Raw genomic sequence first — 16,873 nt, 5'->3', positions numbered from 1 at the left:
GTGCAGCTGGAAAAGGCCACAGACTATCTGCATACAGGATCTGCAGCAGGGAGGGGGTTTCTCCACCTGCAGAGCAAAAGGTCAGGAGCAGCACCCCAGAGCATGAATCAATGCCTTGCTCAAGGACACACTGCTGCTGGCTCAGCTGCTGCAGAGCCGTCTCCTTCCTCCTCAGACTTGCAGCCTGGCGGTCGACAGGAACCTTGACTTTTCCGTCTCTGGGTCGCTTTGCAGCCTCCACCCAACGACGCAGCTGCTGCTGCAGTTTCAGGTTCTGCGTCGCCTGCAGGGAGTGAAGCATTCTGGGAGCTGCAGTAAAACTGGGCACCTTTGAGACGTGGCTGGAACTCTGATCATGTGACAGAGAACTGTTTCTTAAGCGCTTTGTGAGATTCAGAGGTGAAGCATTTCAAAATAAAGTACACTGCAACCCTTGTTCTATCCTAGGCACTTTAACGTTGGGAGTTGGGTCATCTAGACCCACTAGACAGAGCTCTGAACCTTTTTTCTTTAATGATCTTCACTGGTGTCCATGGATTACATGAAATCTTTCCACCTTTATCCACCTTTGTCATGGTAGGGAGAACACGTCAATGGAAGGGGGGGGGGGGGTCATCTGAGATAGAACAAGGGATAGAGAAGCGGACTGAAGCGGACCAAACCAACGGTTTGGAAAATCCTGCAGTTTCTGCTGCTCATTGAAGGGGGCGCTAACACACGGAGCTGACAGCACCTCCTCCCTTTGGTCTGTTTCAGCTGATCTAGGATTCTGGAAGCCTGTTCCAGATCTGTGGAGCATAGAAGCTGAATGCAGCTTCTCTGTGTTTGGTTTGGACTCTAGGATCTGAAAAAAGACCGGATCCAGAGGGGCAGAGCGGTCTGGCTGGGTCATTCAATGCACTGGACTGATGTGGTTCTACTGTTTTGGTGAGATCCCGACCCGCACAATTCTGAATAAGCTGCTGTCTCCTGATGGATCCTTTGGTTGTCCGGTAAAAACACTGGTAGAGTCTTCAAGTCCACCACAGCAAAGACGAACGCGTGAACTCCTTTCTCTGCTTAGACATCAAATCTTTACTCCCTAACAGGATGATAGGCTCATTCGATGACTGCCTTCATGTGTTTATCAAAATGTAGGTCTGTGTGCAAAACTGCACCCATGTTTCTGGCCTAGTTGGTGGTTTTTAGATGAATAGATCGAAGCTCTGTAGCGACCTCCAACCAAAGACTTTAACTTCTGTTTTACCTGAAATAAATTGTGTCACATCCAGTCCTCAGTGTCCTCCATGCGTTTACCAAGAGCCTCGGTCTGCTGGTGTCATTGTCAGAAATACCTGTGTGTCATCTGCATATATGGTAACCAATAACAACAAACCTCACTGAGCTCGGGTAAAAATGACACATCTGACAGACGCTTTTCCCTCTAAAGCTGCATCGTAGTGAACAAACGGACGCCGATTCCTTTTCATTCGTGACCAAACAGTGAATCAGTGACTTCTGTACCGGTCTGAACAGAAACCGGCACCTGAGCTTGACAGGTGAGCCGAGACAGGAGTGCCGAGGGTTTGCCGACTGGGCCGGGTGTGAGAACGCCCAGGAGTGCGTCGTGTTCAAACAGACATGCAGCAAACTGCAGGTGGAGTGTTTACCCGTGATGGTGGCCGACAGAGGAAAAGTTACACCCAGCTGGTTTAAGGTTGTTTATTAGCATTAGCTCTCACTAACACGAGAAAGAATCATGTCTGCTTATCTTCAACAAGATGAAATGTTGACTTTTTCTCATTTTCTTGTGAAATTTGACAAAATGAATCCTCTTTGCGACTCCAGTTTTAAGAAAACAGCTGCTCCCTGTTTTCCCGGCCTCAGGTGTAGAAGGACACTTTAGCTTTTCACGCTGCTTCACCTGAAGACGGATGTTCTCTGCATGAGCACTTCTGTGCCGTGAGACGCCGTAAAATGCAGCAGCGAGCGGCTCAAGCCCAAACCTCAGAGCGTCAGAATGTGGCAAATGTTCCAGAAAGGTTTTCATGCGTTCCCGGCGCAGACACACACGGTGTGGCGAGGACAGGCCCGTACACGACCAGAGCGCCGCCGCCGCATTTCTGAGGCCTGTGTGTCATTCTCTGTCAGGTCAAGGACTGGAGCGGGGCGTGGAGACGAGCTTATCCGACATCCATCTGCAGCAGGCGAACCGAGCTTCCTGTTGGGGACAAAACTCTGTACCACTGAAGATCGATGTGCAGCGACACGAAGCATCCAAGAATGTTGACCATTGATGAGGACGGCTGTGATCTGCCACAGACTCAATCTCAGCGGATTAGCTAATCTACTTCCAGCGGTAGTTTGTCTGAACTGTGCAGCGGTTTGAGTGTTTGACTCGTCAGAGTCCAGAAATAAAACGAGACTTTAAAGGGATGCCATGCTAAAATGCTTATTCTGTAAATGAGAACAAGCCCCGCCCACCCCCATCTGTCCAACGTGTCTGTCAGAGCTGCTTTAGCCTTGCAGACGGGATGTGTTGACGCCGTGGTTTCTCGGTTTTGGGCCCATTTTCAGACCACGTAATGGTCGCCATCTTGGCTGGTCATGATGTCACCGGAGGAAAGTGAGGAAAGAGGCGTGACAGAGCAGCCACGCCCATGGTTCCTCTGTCCTGTCATGGCTTTTTAGAGTGGATGATCTGATGGTTGCCTGTCATGTAACACCCCCCCCCCCCCCCCCCCTTGGCGTTAATCTCAACCATATAGCAAGAAAAGTTGCGTTTTAAGTGAAACCAGATTGTTCTCTTCAATATTTAACCCACTGAACCAGAACCAGAACCAGACCATCAGTGAATGTATTTATTTTTGCTGCTTTAGTTATGATTCCAACCAGGAAGTCCCCACCAACAATTCATGGGTGTGTTTGTTTTGCTCATCATTCTGAACACGTAGGAAGACGTCGTTGAAGGATTTTCTTTCAGTGCCTAAAACCTGAAAATCACGGTTACACATCAATAAACTCAACTGTTTAGAATTTACTAAAGGACTCCTGTGAGTGTGTGTGTGTGTGTGTGTGTGTGTGCGTGTGTGTGTGCATGTGTGTGTGTGTGTGTGTGCATGTGTGCGTGTGTGTGTGTGTGTGCATGTGTGTGTGCGTGTGTGCGTGTGTGTGTGTGTGTGTGTGTGCGTGGAAGGCCGAAACAATAAATCAAAAATGTATCGTCATCGCAATATTCATCACTATAATCACAAATTTTCCTTATAATCTGCAGCCCTAGCTTGTGTGCACGTTTGTGCACATTTACGTGCATGTTTGTGTGTGCTTTGGTGTGTGTGTGTGTGTGTGTGTTCAGGCCTGCTGCGTCTTGCCGCAGACACATTAGCGGCAGCAGGTCAGTGAGGACAAAGACTTCAGTTTGAAGGAGACGCTGGAAAAACCTGAGACGGTTTTTGTCCGTCTGCTGATCTGAACATAAAAGAACTTTTTGACAAAAACATTTGTTCTCATTTGACCTCAAAGAAATTTAGTAAAATGCAGATTATTAACCTTTTTATTAAAAAACTGGTTTACAGGCCAAAATTTAATACAAGTTTTTTATGCTAATTCTTCTTCTCATTATTATTATTATTATTATTATTATTATTATTATTATTATTATTATTATTGTTATTATTAATATTATTATTAGTAGTAGTAGTAGTATGTGTGAGTAGAAACTACACTTAAATAAATGTAAAATTTATAATTGACATTTTAACTTTATTTTAAATATAATTTTAACACGGATAAACATTTTAGTGAACGGAAAATTACATTAACATTTTGAACTAAATAAGTAAATTGTGAACACAATTATTGCTCATTTGATCAAATTCCTCCTATATTCCTACAAACACAACTTAAAGTAAATGTCTGTTGACCAGAATTATCAACAGGGACACAAATAAACTGATGGAGCTGCAGTTTTTTAAAGTTTTTGACGACCAAAACAAAAATGTCTCTTCCAGGATTTCCATCAAACTTTATTTCAGAAACTAAATAAAAACTTTAACCCAAAAGAAATAAAAGCAAATATTTCCTCTGAACCATCTGGCAGCAGAGTTTAAACAATTTCCACGTTGGCTCCGCCCTTTGTTCCTGCCTCACCTTCTCAGGTGTGTTTTCAGACAAATGCCTCCAAAGTCAGAATAGAAAAAGAGAAAGAGGCTGAGGGAGGAGATTTTAGAAAGAATTATTCATAATATTAGAAAATGAAAATGCAAACAGACAGAAATCTCTCAGAGAAAACATGCAGAACATCATGAAAACACTTTACCCTTATCAGGCACGGAGGTGGACCTATCATGCTGCTGCCAGTGGTTTCATTGATGTTTCACCTGCATGTTACCTGTTCGATTGTTGTCTTTAATTCTTAGAAAGTGTTGTTTCCTCCACATATGTGTTACATTCAGACTCCAGCGCCATCAAAAAATACTGAAGCGTTTTCCATTTTAGCGCTGAAAGTCGAGCCTCAGATGTTCCAGAGGAATAAATATATAAACCACGAAGAGCTTTGAGCTGAAATCCTTAATGACACGGAGTCGTCTTCAGGTGTTTGGAGGTTTTGATCACGTGTTGTTAGCGTGTTCTCTAAAACATCCCTGAAGATCACATGCTGCTTTCAGGAAATTCAGAAATGAAGAATTCAAATTTCCAATTTGGTCCAGTTGTGAGAATGATAGACCTGAAACGCACACACACACCTGACGGTGCACACACACACACACACACACACACACATAGAGCTGCCAGCATCATTAAGCCTCTCTGAGGATGATGAGCTGTAGAACAGCCTCATTAGAGGATCTGCTGGACTGGATTCCAGGCTCAGGTTTACTGCAGGGGAAACCTGAGCCTGTGGAAACTCACACACAAACACACAACTACACACAACTACACACAAACACACACCTGCGTTCAGACATTCAAACATCCATGTTCCTATAAAGATGCAGGACCTGAGGCATAGAAGATTTGACAAAAAAGTCTGTTGGGGCGGATCACACCCACAATCCTATGTAATCTGATTACAATCTGATCGGATGTTGAACTCTGGTGTTTTTGCTGTGACCTGGCGCTCCTTAAACCCACTGAGGTCCTTCACTCTCTCCTCTTTAAGGTTCCTCTGGTTTCTTCAGAAACTGCGATGAAGGCAAAGCCGCTCTCAACGAAGCGCGTGAAAAAAGGGGCACGTGCAGCGCGCGCGCGCGCAGGAGTCGGAGCGATGCTGCGGGATGGCGTGAAGCTGAGAAGCTGCAGAGGAGCCTTCTTCTTCCATTCATCAGGCCTGACAGAGGTCGTGTGAGAGGGAACTTTCTCTGCATCTTCCGAGCTCCGGAGGGACCGTTTGGATGGGGGGGGGGGGGGGGGCACGGATGATGACAAATGTTTCATGTTCAGCTGAAATGATGGAAACCGGACCGAGATCCAAAAACCTCGAACCCGCAACGGCGAGTTTAAATTTAAATTTAAATGTTTTCAGGTTAGAATTCCAAAGTTATGAAGAACAGAAACGAGCCGCTGGATTCAGAAATATTATTTAAATTATTTCAGAAAACAGCTGAGATGCTCAGGCTGAGAGAGCTGATAAAGACCTGAATGCAGCTGGCGTGCGTGCGCGTGTGTGTGTGTGGGGGGGGGGGGGGGGCGCCTGCCCCGTGATGGAATGGTCTGACACCCCCCCCCTCAGTTTACACACACAGACCTGCTGAAAGGAAAATATTCATCATTAAATGACTCCGACAGAAATGACCCCCCAGGACAGAAACTCCTCCAACGTCGTTTGTTTTTGCTTCTCTCCTTGTTAAATTCGAGCTGCGAGTCTCTGGAAGTTTCAGGCGAGAAACAACAGAGTCATAAATCTGGGCGCTGTGCCTGTAACGACCTGCTTCCTCTGCACCGAAACAATAGAAGTGGGGGGGGGTTCGAGTCTCTCTCCCCGCGTCCGTCTCGGGGTTTTCTCTTCCGTTCTGTCAAAACCGACGCTCCTCTGGCCTCCCGGAAGCCTCCTCTCCGCTGCGTAACGCGCAAAAAGCGCCAGTCTGAACGGTTCGCGCGGCGCAGAGACGCAGAAGCCCGTCGCTGCTTCCCAACTCGTTTCCCACGTAAATCAGGAATTCCGCTGCCGGCGCGAGACGGCCGTTAGTCAGCGGGGTCTGGCACGGGGGGTGGGGGGTGACAGAAAACGAGAAACAGAAGTCCCGTTAGGTAAACCATTCAACGGTGCGATTCCTCCCGCAGGCCGCGCTGGTCCATAAACACAGACTGTTGCGTCAGGCGCGTGTTTGCGCTCGTGCGTCAGAAAAGCAGGCCTCCTCCACGCTGTGATTCAGGTCCAAACGGGCCCGAGGCCCGAACGACCGACTGAGTGTCTGTCTAATTAACTGAAATGTGGCCGTGAAGGTTCGGCAGGAATTCGGTTATTTCTGCTCCGTTTGTGGCTCCGGGCGTGCGCTCGTGCACAGAAGCGTGAGGCCGCGCTCGTGCACAGAAGTGTGTGGCCCCTGCAGGGCGGACATGGACGTTACGGATCAATGAGACGGCCCCCCTCCCCCCTCCCCCCGCTTAATGGAGCTCACTAACTCTCCATGTAAACACATAAACATGCGCGAGCGCAGCCGTGCGCGTGGGCCACTTTTAATCCACCGTTAGCCGGACACACGAACCTGTCCGCGCGGGGATTCAGGCCTCCGTGTCTTCACACTGAAACAGATTTTCATCTTATGATGATCTGAGCTGCTGGTTTGAGTGCACGCGCAGAACCCGCAAACGGCTGCGCGTTTTACGCAACGACATCTGGACGTTTTCATAAAGAAAAAATGATAATCAAACTCTCTAGAGTCTGATGATGATCCACAAACTAAATCTTTGTTTTCCTGTCGTGGTTTTGTTTTACGCATCAACTCCGCTGGAAAAACGTTGATCGGAAGTAAAACGGTGACAGCAGGTCAACTTCTGAGAAAAATGACTTTTTATTTACACTTTTTCTTTGGTTTGTCTTTATTTATAAATTAGTAAACAAATAAACAAAACAAACGGGCGCCGCTCCGCGTGCAGCAAAAACGGGATCTCGCAAAATCAACTGGCGTCACTATGTAGCTTTACGGAATACATTAACTTCTTCAAGATGCTCTGAATTTAATTTAATTTAATTTAATTTAATTTAATTTAATTTAATTTAATTTAATTTAATTTAATTTAATTTAATTTAATTTAATTTAATTTAATTTATTTTAATTTAATTTAATTTAATTTAATTTATTTTATTTTATTTTATTTTATTTTATTTTATTTTATTTTATTTTATTTTATTTTATTTTATTTTATTTTATTTTATTTTATTTTATTTTATTTTATTTTAGTTTAGTTTATTTTGTTTCATTTTATTTTATTTTTGATCCTCCTCACAGCCTTAATTTAACATCCATGCAGTTATTTTTTAAATAAAGTTGATTGAAGCTAAAAGCTATAAATAAGTCATTGCAGCCTCACGTGCTCTAGCGCGCGCGCTCCTTTCCCAAATCCATCGCTTTGACAGGGACGGCCGAGATTATCTCCTCCTCTCTCCATCCAACCATCCAGAGCCGCCTGGCGCCTCCGCCGGGCCGCAGATGACAGCAGACAGGAGGTGTAGCGTTTCCTATTGTCACCCAAGCCACCATCACGCGCACAGACGCACCCACGCGCACATGACACACAAAGGGAAGGGGGGGTCAAACAGGTCTGATAGATCCTCTGAGGACTGATCAAACACAGGCCAACATGCAGGATCTTTGGTGTGAAGTTTCCCTCAAACAAAGACGGAGCAACAATAAAACATGAAAAGTTCTATTTGGTGATGAAGACTCTGCTCATCTTCACTTTAGCTGCTTATCTGAAGAAGAACATGAAGAAGTTCAGGAGAATGAAGGAAAGCATCAAAGTTTGACTGTTATTTCAAAAGACAGATGGATCAAGGTGAACAAAATCTCCCTTTTTTCCTCCTGATGAAGACTCTTTTGGTGCATCTTCGTCCCTTTGGACCGGTTCTGTTCACATTAACCAGACGCAGGCGGCCTGATATAAGGGGGTCATTTCACCCTGCGGGGTTCTGATAAGCTCTCAGTCACATTCTAACAGACTTATCTCTGCGCACACGGCGGTTTCAGTCCAATCAGAGGCTTCCGTAAAAGGTCAGCTCTGTCAGCGCCACAGCCTCCTCTTCCTCCTCCTCCTCCTCCTCCTCGGATGCTCCAAACTCTGCCGCTTCTCCCTGCTTCTAACTTTGGCGAAGGACTTCAGCCCAAAGGTTCACACGCTTCAAGACGGTGAAAGGTGGACTTCCTTTTCTGCTGAAAAGGATTTTCCGGAGTTTTTTCCAAAAAGAAACTGAAATCTGTATAAATCCAGGATTGATGGAAAACTGTGAGGAAATCTAATCAATCAGCTGATTGTTCCCAAACAAACAGGTGTGTTCAGCCTCCATCTCAAGTCAAATCCTCATCTACACAAAAATAAAGAACGAAAAGGCCTTTGGAACGAACAAATCAAGTCTTTGTGGTGTGATTATGAAGACTGGTGTTTTTAAATGTTCAAACTCTCCGTGGATTCCTCACAGTTGGACTCATCCGTCTCTCGGCGTGAGTCTCATCTATGACCTGCAGAAAACGCAGCGCCTGGCGTCATACGATTTAATGCTTATTTACAGAGCACGGAGACGAGCGCGTGCCAGTCTAAACACAATCCGGCCTTTTTACGAGGACACTGCTGGTGATGGAGCGTGAATCTGGGGGCGCCGCCGTGGAGTCTGCAGGTTATTTACTACCTGCTGGAAAAGATTCACGCACAGCAGCCCAGGTGGAGCATCAGTTCTCACTGACGGGCACAAAAACGAGCCTCGGTTTGACTGCAGAACCTGTTCAGGAAGCAGATCCAGGTTCTGCTTGGTTCAGGAAGTCAGAACGTTTTGGTTTGATAAAGATCTAAAAGAGCTGAGAGACTTGACAGGAAAATGAAGAGTTTTTCTTCTGAGTTTGTGCCGTTCAGCTGTGCCTCATCATTAAATCTAGAGTTGAAAATTCTTACTTTGAAAGGAAACGGTGAAGTTCTTCAATCTTCTGTCCGGTTTTCTTCAATCATTTTTTCATCTGAGGATTTTTCAGAACAAAAGGTCAAAGGTGATCAGCCGAGAAAAGCTAATCTTTACTTTTCAGCAAACATTTCAGCCATCAGGATTGAATTGGAGACAAAGTAAAGAGCAGGATCTGTGACAGACGCTCAGTCTGCAGAGGAACAGGGACCGATCAATCATCTGTGAACGCAGACAGTTCACACAGAATCCTGACTGACACATGCAGGCAGAAGAACCTTTATTGTGAAAGTCCGACTTAAAGCTTCAGAAGAGCCACAGGTTTCAAAATTACATGTTTTTTCAGAATTACTGTAAAAATAAAAACGAAAACGTGCTTGGAAATCATAGCAAATGTGTTTCCTTTAAATAAATTTAAAAAATAAATTAAAAAATCTCCTCAATGCTGAAGTCTGCACTTTATCTGCACAAAGTTTAGAAATAAATATGTACAAAATAAAAACTGCTCTAAAAGTGTTTTTGTATGCATGGTTTAAAATATGTCTAAAGGTTTGATTCCGTTTGGTAAAACATTTGATTTCTGTCAAATCTTTTTATGGTGACAGGAAAAAACGTGGTGGTGCGTTCAGGGAAACACGTTGAAACTGAAAATGCTTCTCTCACAGATTATTATTTCTGGTAGACGAAGGACACGATGTTCTTTGGAACAGGGTTCCTTCACAGCGTTAAAATCCTCCGTGAGTGGAAGCGCGCATGTAGCGCGTGCGCGTGGAGGACAGTTCACCCCTTCAGAGACTGTTTGGCTTATTTTTCTGACTCCATCTTTGTCCCGGACGCTCAGATCTTTCCTTTTTATTTCCATCTGAGCTGATTTCGATTTAAAAGCATTCAGTGGGTTCTGTAACCCCCGCACGCGCGCGCTGTCCTGCCGGGATGGTCAGACTTTTTCTGGAAAGCTTTTGGTCTCTTTGACTTCCTGCTGCAGATTTCTGTGATTGGAGGCGGAAATGATGAATAAAGAGGTGATGGAGCGAACCATGTTCGATTCCGGACACTCCGATGCTCATCTGCACCTGCCGCGCGCCCACAGGAGCAGAGAGGAGCGGGGTGACGGAGGACGGAGTGGGGGGGCTGATAGGAGCAGATTAGGGCGCGCTAAAAACGTCAGTCCGTTTTTTTGGAGGAATTTTAATTGCCCCCGTGGGGGGTGGGGTGGGGGGCTGCTTATCGGTCCCGAGCGGGTATTAATACAACAGCAGAGATAAACCAGAGAGCTGACAGGAGGAGGAGGAGGCCGTGGAGGGACGGGGGCGCAGGTGGACCGTGCGCAGCAGAGGCCCGCTGCAGCCTCTGCGCGCGCGGCCAGGGGACAACCTCTGCATGTTTGGGGGGGGGGGGGGGGGGGCAGGGGGGTGGTGTGTCTGGTTGAGTCTCACAGAGTTCTGACTTTAGAGAAATCAAATCTCTGACATTTGGAGATTTTTTTCTCGCAAAACGCAGTAAAAGTTGAACATTTTCACCTGAGCGCGCGGGGGGGGGGGGTATCTGAACTCATGAGTCTGGGCAAAAATGGGGGGGGGGGGGATATTTATTTTGCTTCTTATTGACAAAGAGGCCGGGCGGCAGTTTCAAAAACAGTAACAAAACACGCGCGTCCACGTCACTGCTCCCCGCAGTCTTCTCTCCAACTAGTGCTTTCCCTCCGGCCCACGCGGACTTTCCATTTCACGCACACCCCTCCCCCTCGCTCCAAAAGGAGGCAGCGGCACTGCTTCGCCCCGGTCCATCCCGCACCTCCAAAGCCTGACATTATGTCTGTCAGGGAGGACCTGCGTGGACAAACCCGCCGCTAACACCCGTGTTTTCCTGCGATTTATGGCGATGAAGGATTCCAGAGGCTTAACGCACCTCCAATTAGCAAAGACAGGGCTTCCAGGCGGATCTGCGTGTTAGGAGGAAAGAAGGGGGAGTGCATGTTACTCGCTGGACTTCATTTCCTCGATGCTGCGGAGCTGGATGACATGATGCTGCAGAGCCCGCTGACCTCCACGCCGTTCTCCGTCAAGGATATCCTGAAGCTGGAGCAGCAGCAGCAGCAGCAGCAGCAGCAGCAGCAGCAGCAGTGCGCCTCCCTGGAGCTCCACAGCCAGCACCTCCTGGCCCGCTCCCCGCACGGACACCAGCACTTCCAAACCCCATCCTCCTGCATGCTCGCCGCGGCTCGGGACAGCCCTCCTTTCTCGGACGGAGAGGACAACCTGGCTTACCTGAGCGCGCTGACGGCGCGCGAGGAGGAGCGCGCGGAGCCCCCTCTGTCCCCCAGCATGTACGGCCACGCGGGCCTCCACGGAGCCAAGCTGGAGGGCGCGGAGCTGGAGGAGCCGGAAAGGAGTGAGTGGAGCAGATTTCTGAGAGGAACAAAGAGCAGGGGGGGGGGGGGGGGGGGTCTGGTTAAAACCGCAGATTTGCGTGTTGATGCGCGTTATTTTCGCTTACTGTATAAACATTTGCATTTAGAAAAAATCTGACTAAACTCTAAAGAGAAAAATAGAACTTATAGCGGTTTCCCTGTTTTTATTAAAATAAAATGTATTTCCTGGTTATTTAAATGTTTTTCACGACCATTTTATAGTAAAATTATTCGTAAATATATGTTTGACGCATCGAGCGCGCGCGTCCCCGCCGCGTCTCGCGCGCTGCCAATAAAGAAGTCTGAGACGAATCCAGTAAAGTCTGCGAATGTCAAACACTTTGTAGTGGTTCCGCCGCGCGCGCGCCTCTTATTGGGAAGTCTGTTATGATGTGTGGACCATAAACCGACAATTAGTTTAAAGAGGCTGTAAAGAGCTGACACTGAAGAGCGCGAAGGGTGCAGCTTTCCTGGAGGGGAAAAAGGGAAAAGGTTGAGAGAATTCTGGGAAAATATATTTTTACCGTGAAAAACTTTCTTTCCTTTGGTTTCATCTTGTTGGGTGTTTTTTCAGGGCGCCACCTAAAACAGTTTGATGCCTTTTACGCGCCGTAAGAAAGCCGTAAGAAAATGTCTAAAGCTGAAACTCTTCCGATCCGCCCAGAGACCTGCGGCCTGCTGTCCCGGGAGGAGTCCTCGGGGGGCGGACCGGGGGAGGCGGAGAGGCCGGCGCAGAAGCAGCGGAGTCGTCGGAGGCCGCGCGTGCTCTTCTCCCAGGCGCAGGTCTTCGAGCTGGAGCGGCGCTTCAAGCAGCAGCGCTACCTGTCCGCGCCGGAGCGGGAACACCTGGCCACGACGCTCAAGCTCACCTCCAACCAGGTCAAGATCTGGTTCCAGAACCGGCGCTACAAGTGCAAACGGCAGCGGCAGGACAAGTCTCTGGAGGCGGCGGGGCAGCACCACCCCCCGCCGCCGAGGCGCGTCGCCGTGCCCGTGCTGGTGCGGGACGGGAAGCCGTGCCTGGGGGGCGCGCAGAGCTACGCCGCGAACCCCTACAGCCCCACCCCGTACGGCTACAACGGATACCCCGCGTACACGTACAACAGCCCCGCTTACAACAGCAACTACAGCTGCACCTACAGCAGCATCCCCGCCCTCCCCCCGTCCAGCACCCCCAACGCCTTCATGAACATGAACTTGGGGAGCGTGGGCGGCCTTGGCGGCTCCTCGCAGGCCCAGACGCACGCAGGGACAGCGGTCACGTCCTGCCAGGGCTCCCTGCAGGGCATCCGGGCGTGGTAGCCCCCCCCCCCTCCGGGAGCGAAGGAGCTCCTCGGTTTGGATGGAGGTGTCAGATGGATCCACAGGTCAGGAGCGGGCGGACACAAACGCGGTGCAATGTGGTTTTAAGCTTCACCTTTGCCCGGGGCCGCGCGCTGGCCCCGCACAACAGAGAGGGAGGGGGGCACGTGCGCAAAAATCAAAAGAATTTCATTTTTTATTTGAGAGATTGTGTTTTATTGTTTTTGCTAGAAAAATGATTGTTTTTAGTCTATTTCACATTTATTCAAATAAAGTAAATCTATTCCAGACGCTGAGTTCTGCTTTCTGACGGAAACTGAGACCCAAACGCAGCTTTTCTGCAGCAGAACATTCCGCAGACAAACACGCCGGCAGGAGCCGCGGGAGGAGGAGGAGGAGGAGGAGGCCGGGGCCGCAGGGACCCTTTGTCCCGGTGCCAGGCGACGTGAAAGGAGGAAGTTTTTTCTCCATTTGAGCTCCTTAAAGGACAAAATTAGGCTCCTAAAATACCCCGAAGAGCGCGCGGCGGTCGGGCTGCAGAGCGGGAATAATGGCTCTTATTGGATTGTTGGACAAAAGGTGTGTGGTAGGCAGAGCCGGGCACTCAGCAAAGACAAAGGCGCGCAGGGGCCGCGAGATTGACGTCCTAATATTCCCATTTGAGCGACAGGCAGCGGGTTATTCTAACCAGGGAAGAGGAAAAACGTGGTCACCTTTGTTCCCCTTCAGGAGCCCCCCCCTCTTTTTGTTCGCGGAAAAAGGCTCTGTGAGATCTCCAGCCGCGCGGGCTCTGGGGCTGCGGGGCTGGAGATGAGGGCAGCGGGAGGCGTTTGTCTGAAAGAAGGGGGTATTATTGCTACAAGTTTCACCATTTGTCCCGCAGAGGAAAATGGGCAGGAGAATTTGGGGTGGGGGGTGTGGGTCACGGCCTGTTAGGGCTGATGTTCCATCCGTCAGTCTCACGGGGGAACCGCGGATTTTCAGACCGATTATTCTGCAGAAGCGGCTCAGAGGCGCGCGGCCGAATCCCAAAACGTTCCGGAGAACAAACCGGATCAGAAACCGGAGTCGAACTTTTTACATCAAATAAAAACAAATCCACTTCATACCTGAATCCAGTCGTTTGTCCTCATTAGTTGTTGAAGTTCACAGCGTTGATCCGTGACCCCCCCGCACGCGTGATCTGACCCATGTGAGATCTTCACTTTCTGTTTACTGGAGTCAAAATAATGAAGCAGCTTCTCTGAAATTTCATCTAAAATCAAACATTTTCTTCAAAATTTAACTCAATTTTGTTCATTTTATATCTTTTTTTTTCCACAACAAAAAAGACAAACGTGCGTGATCACAACTGAACACAACACAACTAACCGTCATGACAGTTTCCTCTTTCAAACGGTTGTTGTCGCTGTTTTAATTTATGATTCATTTATTTCAAATCAGGAAAAATAATAATCTGGAATTTCTGTGTCAGCAGTTTAAGACATTTATAAAAACACATCAACACAACATCACAACGCTGCTTTGACGTTGTTCAGCTCGTGTGTGTAGACGTGTGTGTGGTGTGTGTGTGTAGACGTGTGTGTGTGTTTTTGGATGTGTGTGTGTACATGTGTGTGTAGATGTGTGTGTGTAAATGTGTGTGTGTGTAGATGTGTGTGTGTAGTTGTGTGTTGTGTGTGTAGATGTGTGTGTAGATGTGTGTGTAGATGTGTGTTGTGTGTAGACGTGTGCGTGTAGATGTGTGTTGTGTGTAGACGTGTGTGTAGATGTGTGTGTAGATGTGTGTTGTGTGTAGACGTGTGTGTGTAGATGTGTGTTGTGTGTAGACGTGTGTGTGTGTGTTTGTATTGATGTGAGGCTTTGTGTTTTCTGTTTTCTTTGCCCGCTTTGACTGATCCACCTGCAGCCTCAGGTGGATCAGGTGTGTGCGTGATTGGAGTTTGTGTGTGGCCGTTAAACTACTTTCCGGTGTTCAAATGCATGAACGATTTACGGGTCACAATGACCCGTTAGACAATCTTAGTGGCGTACAGCCACATCTAAAATTTAACGGAGGTTCACTTTGGAAAAGTCCTAAAATTTCAGGTTGAAAATGTTCAGGTATTTTTTCTACAACTGAAGATGGCAGTGGGTCATTTTGACCCGCAAGACAACACAACGGTTAACGAAGTGCGGCGTGTTCTCAGGTCTGAGGTGTGTTAAAGGTGTATTATGACGCAGAGGCTGTGTGTGCGTGTGAATGCGTGGGTGTGGGGGGTCACTGAGGAGTTTCTTCTTTAAAAAGTTTCCAAACTTTTGAGCTTTTGTCAGCCTTTCTGTGACGTCATCGGATGTTCGGCCCAACAGAAGAATCATCTTTTGTTTTCCCGCTTTTGGCCTTAACGCACGAGGACGAGGCCCGCAGCTGGTTCTGTTTTTAGTCCGAACTCCTCCGCCTCGTCGCTCATGAGCCCATCAGCTGTCCGGCTGCGTGATCCCGCAGAAGATGGATGGTCCTGCAGGTGGTGTGAAACTTCTCAGAGGGAGGCGGGAATTGCTGTTTTCTCTGCGCGTAATTGTCCCTCCGCGGCCTGAGAACCGCGGCTGCGCCAAAGCCGCTCCGGCATAATTACAGCCGCACGTCAGAGCAAACATCTGGAGCCACGTGAACCACAAACATCAACACCTGGACCTCTGCAGCATTGGTTTTGGGGGAAAGAACTTCAGCGGATATTTTCCAAAAAAGAAGAGAGTAAAAACTTAAAAGAATATTTCCTGTTTTTTTCTCTCAAAACCTCACATCCTGATCATTTTCTAAAGATGGTCTAAAAAAAATCAAATGTTCCGAGCAGCACGTTTCCCGCCAGAGTGTCGGTCCGCGCGCGCAGATTGAGATCGGTCCGTCTGAGCTGTTGACCCGCGGACTGGAATCCCCCCCTCCCTCGAGGTCCCTCTCCGGGCGGATGCTGCTCACTAACGGGGAATAACGGGGACGTAAACACAAAGAGAGACAGAAGAGCTGCGGGCCGCGAGGGCGCGCGAGGACAGGCGAGACACGCAGACGTCCTGCTCCGTGACCACGACGACAACAACAATATTAATTTATTACTATTATTCTAAATATTTAACAATAGTTACTTTGAATGTTTTTTTCCTGTAAATCTCTCCGGTCAAATATCTTGATGCAAATATTTAAATAAAACAAAGACAAATGTATTTTATTTGACATATAATAAACTTAAAAAAATAAAATACCAAATCAATAAATTGTTTCAATGGTCAAAATGTTTTTTTTTCTTCGGATTTTCATTAATTAAAATGAAAAAAAAAATGTCTTGAAGCAAATATCTGAAGATTTTCTCCCCTCAGTATAAACTTTTAAAGTTTATTTTTTAAGTATACGTGAGTATAAGTACATTAAGGAGTAGCTGAATACTTCAGACTAAATTGGAACCTTTAAGATTACATTAGAAAAAGTAAATTTATAGTACAGATTAAATGAAAATAATCCACTTTGAAGGATCAAAGATCAGACCAGAAAACTGAAGAAGTTCAAGATTTTCTCAGAAAAAAATTATTTTATTTTTTTTTGACGTCAGCAAAAGTTCAAAAACATAAAAACTTTGTTTATCAAACAGATGGGAGGTTTATTATGTGACTCAGCAAATTCCTCACATTTAGTTCCTGCTTCCAGACTTCAGGATCTCCAGCTTCTGTTGGAATCTTCTCGTTTCTTCTGAAGACTCCTCTCCTTGTTTCAGCAGAAACTTCTGGATTTTTGGGATTTCTCTGCATCCAAAAGAGCTGAAAACAAAAACCTGGATTTCTCTCTGCTTTCTGTGATGCAGCGGCGGCAGAAGAAGCTTCTCAGAGCTGCAGCAGCTTCACGCCGTTTGTGGTCAGACGTTTCCCTCTGAGGATACAGAGATCCTGACCCTGACCCTGATCCTGACCCTGACCCTGACCCTGATCCCTGATCCCTGATCCTGTCCCTGATCCTGATCCTGATCCTGATCTGGGATCGTCTCTGGATCTCCTCACAGATTTCTGAATGTCGGCTCATCAAACTGCAGCCTGTTTTGCAGAGCGGA

General features: G+C 47.3%; 1 protein-coding gene and 1 long non-coding RNA gene across 2 annotated transcripts; one reads left to right on the top strand and one right to left on the bottom strand.

Annotated features, from left to right (window-relative positions):
• Positions 1 to 1,689: 1,689 nt before the first annotated feature.
• On the bottom strand, positions 1,690 to 8,840 carry LOC111948191. The gene is made up of 2 exons (XR_002874142.1): positions 7,513 to 8,840; positions 1,690 to 2,200 (listed from the first exon to the last, which is right to left on the bottom strand). It is a non-coding gene; the product is annotated as an uncharacterized LOC111948191 (long non-coding RNA).
• Positions 8,841 to 10,655: 1,815 nt separating this feature from the next.
• On the top strand, positions 10,656 to 13,914 carry LOC111947865 (homeobox protein Nkx-2.5-like). Its single transcript, XM_023958210.1, has 2 exons — positions 10,656 to 11,479; positions 12,163 to 13,914. The coding sequence occupies exons 1-2, from the start codon at positions 11,062 to 11,064 to the stop codon at positions 12,798 to 12,800; spliced, it is 1,056 nt and encodes a 351-aa protein (XP_023813978.1). The 5' UTR covers positions 10,656 to 11,061; the 3' UTR covers positions 12,801 to 13,914.
• The last annotated feature ends 2,959 nt before the right edge of the window (positions 13,915 to 16,873 follow it).

The sequence above is a fragment of the Oryzias latipes genome, chromosome 1 (genome assembly GCF_002234675.1).
Source record: "Oryzias latipes chromosome 1, ASM223467v1".
NCBI lineage: Eukaryota > Metazoa > Chordata > Actinopteri > Beloniformes > Adrianichthyidae > Oryzias > Oryzias latipes.
Note: the sequence above shows the minus strand (reverse complement) of the source record. Positions and strands in the feature narration are given on the sequence as shown.